The 5,345-nt window shown below is 51.0% G+C and overlaps 1 protein-coding gene across 1 annotated transcript; it reads right to left on the reverse strand.

Moving 5' to 3' along the window:
* Window positions 1-489: 489 nt before the first annotated feature.
* LOC119329074 (sucrose:sucrose 1-fructosyltransferase-like) lies at window positions 490-3,612 on the reverse strand. The gene is made up of 4 exons (XM_037602057.1): window positions 3,042-3,612; window positions 2,877-2,885; window positions 1,627-2,495; window positions 490-1,454 (listed from the first exon to the last, which is right to left on the reverse strand). The coding sequence occupies exons 1-4, from the start codon at window positions 3,406-3,408 to the stop codon at window positions 753-755; spliced, it is 1,947 nt and encodes a 648-aa protein (XP_037457954.1). The 5' UTR covers window positions 3,409-3,612; the 3' UTR covers window positions 490-752.
* Between the last annotated feature and the right edge of the window lie 1,733 nt (window positions 3,613-5,345).

The raw sequence follows: 5,345 nt of genomic DNA on the forward strand, positions 1-5,345 counted from the left end.
ATTTGAAACATCTACTCGTAGATATGTGCTCGCACGTTTGTTTGTTGCATGCATATATAAACACGCGCTGCAGTAGACGCGATGTTCCGCGTGGCGATTTTACAGAGAAGAGAAACCTACTGCATGCAACACGCGTGCGATCGACCCGGTGCCAGTTGCATGCAGCACTGCATCTGCATGAACATGATTGAGCTGGAGACCCTCCCTGGACGATGGCTCCATGGACGACAGAGGTATCTTCTGTCTGTAACTGTGGGGTTGGTGGGGAGGGAGAGGAGGAGCCCATGGATGAATTGAAAGGGACGGTCATGAGGCGGCTGCTTAGGAAGAAAAAGTGCGGTCAGATGCATAAAGTTAAAAAGGTTAAAGTGGAGAGTAGGGATGCATGTGTGGTGGGAGTCTACTTTCTATTGTTTGACGTGTTTTCCTTCTGAAATACACCGTGATTGCTTTCTCCAAAAATACAGAATACAAGGATTGCATATAAAATGAATAAGAAATTAAACAACTTGAACTTGAAATAGTCACTTATATTTGGTGGCAGGCATCCATGCCCTTTTAATTCACCCGCAACTGATTTACAAGTGACCAACATCATCTAATTCATCTTACTAAAACCAAAACCAGGACCAGGAACATAAATCAAGATGATAGGTAGACTAGCTGGTGCTCGACCACTGTCGTCTGTCCAAGAGAAAAGGAAGCCACCGACCGAGCAAACAGTCCATAACTTACTGTAAGTGATGATTAGTCTAATCAAGGACTAACAAGTCTTCGTCTGTGAATATCCGGTTGTACGACGAATCCATGTCGTGCACGACGAGCTTCTCAGCGGTGATGCTGGCGCCGGTGGCATTGTTGAACAGGTAGACCCCCGCCGCCGCGTAAATGGCCTCCGTGGGGTAGGCCCTTGATGTCGCCGTCATCCTCCCGCCCATCACGAAGCTCTGCACGATGGAGTGGTCCACGAGCACCCTAACGGAAAAATCCTCGCCATCGAGCACCGGTACCGTGCTACCAACTACCTCCTTCGCCACATCGGTAGCATGTGTCGACCGCAACTCATCGTGGCAGAAGTGCGTCCGAAGACCACCATCCAGTCCCTTGGACACATAAAAGTACACCGCCGTCCGTTCTGTCAGGGCGACATTGGCGAGGACAAGAATGCCGAAGGGGCCGAGCGCGCCGCGGGTGGCGGCGCCGCTGGTCAGGGTGCAGTTGTAGCCGACGTCAACCTCATTGAGGGCCTCAATGGCGGAGGCGTTGATGCGGAAGGATGCCTCGATGTCGAGTTGGGAGGTCTGGTGGAGGGGGAGGGAGACGACGGATCCGGCACCGACAGTGATACCGCTGAAATCGGTGGTGTTGATGCGGAGGGTATCGAGCTCCTCCACCGGCCATTGGATGAGGTTCGTCCGGGTCTTCTCGTCAAGCTCCACCGTTCTCGGAATCGACTGCATGCACAGCATACACACTCAATGTCGAGAGTCGGAGTAGTGCTGCACGCACTGTTGTTACTGGCCCAACAAGCATCTACCACATCCAGCATGCAAAATCAACGGTGCAGCAAATGACCGACCAATAGTGATAATTGTAAGGTAAAACAGTCATGTCCATGATGGTTACCTGGAGGTTGGCCCACCCCTTGGCGGCGTCGGCGCTCCAGGAGTCGGTCTCGACAACGTACCCCCAGACGATCCGCCGCTGCTTCACGGGGTCGTAGAAGGACTTGGACGCGTCGTACCTGCCATAGTCGTACCGCAGCGCGACGCCGAGTTCCTGCTCGGTGTCGATCGGCGTCCATGTGTTGGCCGCTGCGTCGAACCTCCCGAGCGCGTAATAGTCGCGCCGGTCATCGTCGCTGCTCTCCTTGAGCACGTACAACACATCCTTGGCGGTCGAGTTGTACATGTCGCTGGCCTTGCGGCCACCGCCAACGGCGTACAGGTCGATGCACTCGTACATGCCGGTGCCGGCGGGGCCGCGGTACAGGTACCCCGGTATCATCTCGTAGCTGACGAAGTCCTTGGTCTTGTACGTGAATACAATGCCGGAGTGGTCGGTATCATTCTTGGAGCCAATGATGATGCGCCACGTGTTGTCGGAGTTGTCGAACCACGCCGTGGTGGGGTCGCGGTAGTCCTTCATGCCGATGCCAGGGGGCGGGTACACGACGGGGTTGGCGGGGTGCTTGACCCACTCGCGGAGGAGGGGGTCGCTTGGGTCGGCGGCCTCCGCGAGGCAGGTCACCTGCGCGAACGTCTCGGTGTTTCCTGTGTAGAGCAGGATGACCCTGCTATCGGGGAGCACGGTGATGGATCCGGTGAGGACACCCTCGATGTCGTACCAGTGCTCGGGCACCATGGCGAGCGGTAGGTGACGCCAGTGGACCATGTCCCGCGACACGGCATGGCCCCATGAGATGTTGCCCCACCCGGTGCCCCCCGGATTGTGCTGGTAGAAGAAGTGGTACCATCCTTTGTAGTACACCGGACCTGCAGTGGACAGTGCATTTAAGCGAAAGTGCTCTTCTAATCCTGAGCTTATATGCATCCGGATGAACATTAAAATCCAAAAAATATATAAAAAAACAAAAAACAGTTCTTTTTTGTGATAAACATCGACATGAAAATTTTCTTGATGAAAGGATATTTATGGAGGCCTGACAAAAAAATGCACCACGAAATTTCGTATGGAGGTAAAACATTTATCTATGTTCATAGAAAACATTTGTTGTTTTTAGAACTTTTTTTTAAAAGCACTGTTCATCCGGGTGCAATTAGAAACTCTGTCTGAATCTCAGATAATATATTCCGCACAGGTCACAAAACTTCTGAATAGGAATACTCGATTGGGAGGATTTGTTAGTAACTAACCGTTGGGATCTGCACGGATGTCGCCGGAGAATGCCGCCGCCGGCGAGCAAACAGGAAGCAAAGGCAACGAGGTCAGTTTCTGAATCAAAGTAACCACGCCGGAGAAAACATAACGGAGTCTGAATCTGAAAATTTAATCGAACGGAGAATGAACTGGGACGGTACCGTTCTGGTAGTTCTTCTCCGGCTGGAAATGGTAGCCGGTGCGCTGCCACTGCAGCATGGCGTTGCTCCACGGGAAGCCGCCGCTGGCGGAGTATGGCCCGGACGCCTTCTCCAGCACGCCATGTTCCGCTGTAGCCGGTACGGAGGAGGCCACCGCGTCTCGGTCGACCCTGCTGGCCCCAAAGACCGCGGCGGCGACGACGAGCGCCCCCACGGCCAGCACGGCGGCCCACGCGCGCCACCTCACGCCGCCGGTGATCCGCCGGTCCTCCTGGCCGTTGGCGTCGGCGGAGGAGGAGGGCAGCGGCTCGTACGCGTAGGGCAGCGGCGGCGTGCCGGGGATGAGGATGCCGCGTGACGACTCCATGGCGCCGCCGGGCCGCTCGCCAGGAGAATCCCGTGGGAATTTGGTGGGTTCACTCTCACCGACGGATGGGTGGATGGTGGGTTCAGTGGGGGAGCGAGGGAGATTTTATACAGTACTTCAGCTATTTTTTTATGACAAGAGGGAGGTTTATAGCTGGGGTTTGGGTGTAAAGATGAGAATTTTAATGGTGGAAACACCTCACGCTTAGATTAGTTGCACACATGCTCTTTGTTCTTGTGTTAATGATAATGAGAAGGGATTGCTCCTGGCAATACTTAGAGCATATCTAGACGTGATTCAACAAAATTGAAAAAGTAAATTTAGAAACAAGATGACGACAAGATCACATTGGCTTTTAGTCAAGGAAAGAAACCAACTTTTATGCCATGTGTTCAAAAGCAAGTTCCATGCTTTCAAAAATGACGACTTTCTAGAGCATTTCTTTTTTATTTTATTTTTAGGGTATAAACCTAATGTTTCTTTTATAGGATTTGCCAACTCACCTGCCTTTTGCAGATTGTGTGTCCCAAAGATTATCGCCGAGTTTGTTAAGAAGGAAACAATGGTTGTTTGTAGAAGGGAGTGCGTGTAGATGCAAAAGCCGACCGCCACCACATCGTGCTCTCTGTTGGCCCGTCCGAAGAGCTACCATTGTAGTGCTGGACAATCCTATAGTCAGGGCAATAAGCCACCGCGGGAGAATGGGTGGACGATAGCGTGGGTCTATTTCCCGATTTTGTCGTCACATAAGATTTTGTCGAAGAGGTTATGATCAAGTACATTGATTTCTTTTCTACAAAGTCTTCCAGTTTTAGTTTCATCCCTTATATATTACAATCAAATCATATAATCTTCACACCGTATTTATTAAAATATCAGTACCATAGAAACTAAAAAACACCATATAAGCGGACCAACATGTGGTTGGATGATTAAAAGAACACTGGCATCCTCAGCCCACCAGGGTTTAAGTTCTGGTGCTCATCTATGCTGAATTTATTTCAGGATTTCCGGCGATGCGCGTTCAGTGGAAGGAGACGTTCCCGTCGACTACGAGGTTCCTATGATGACTTCGTAAAATCTCAAGTTGATATGCCGGCTCAGTCTTCTCAGAGGTGCTCATAAAGGTAGAGTGTGTATGTAAACGTTCATAGGAGTGAGTATATGCACGTACATATAAGCGTTTGCGTCTGTACTTGTTAAAAAACACACCAAATAAACAGAATGTGCAGAGTTAAAAAAAACCACATGTGATGGGCCATGGTTACTTTTCGTACCCATCGGATACATGCCGACGGCCACCAACCGGGATTAAACTGGCGAGATTCAGTGCGTGCGTGCTCCAATCACGTAGCAGCGGCACATGTGGAGCAGCACAATGCCGAGAGATCCAAACAAAATCAGCAACAATAATGCAGCCACGGTAAAGCAGAGGAAGCACAGCCATGGAATGGAGTCGACGGAGCCCGTGAGCTCACTCGTCGCGCGCATGCTGGCTGACTGGGCTTTCGCTTCCTTCGTTTCACAGCACACCGTACACGTGTGCGGTCCACGGGGTCACATAGTGGCCGACGCTGACTCGACTGTGGCACGGCCGAGCATATCATCTCTGAACCAAGCTTTCTCCTCGTTTTATACGTAAAGCAACAACCGAACAAAGTATTTAGTCAAACGATACAAAGATGATGAGGTAGCTCTCGTACAACTCTGATCCATGATAGCCGGATCACGCAGGCCGCACACTACGCTACCGAAAGAGAGCATGGGAAGAATTGAGTACAATACCACGTTACGCCCTATAAAACCTAAGCTGCACGACAACGTCTGTAGGAGGGAGAACAACACAAAATGTTGCTACTTGTGATAGTGTTGGGATTGCCCCTAAGAGAAAGATTGATGTACTATAGTAACATGTAATACTTTCCTCGGTTAAGAAT

The sequence above is a fragment of the Triticum dicoccoides genome, chromosome 7A, assembly GCF_002162155.2.
Source record: "Triticum dicoccoides isolate Atlit2015 ecotype Zavitan chromosome 7A, WEW_v2.0, whole genome shotgun sequence".
Classification (NCBI taxonomy): domain Eukaryota; kingdom Viridiplantae; phylum Streptophyta; class Magnoliopsida; order Poales; family Poaceae; genus Triticum; species Triticum dicoccoides.

Excerpts from the sequence above, each read along its gene's own strand:
- LOC119329074 (XM_037602057.1), bottom strand. The coding sequence starts at position 3,408 with ATGGAGTCGTCACGCGGCATCCTCATCCCCGGCACGCCGCCGCTGCCC. Across the intron at positions 1,455-1,626 it reads AGGGGTGGGCCAACCTCCAG|TCGATTCCGAGAACGGTGGA; the intron begins GTAACCATCATG and ends CTGTGCATGCAG.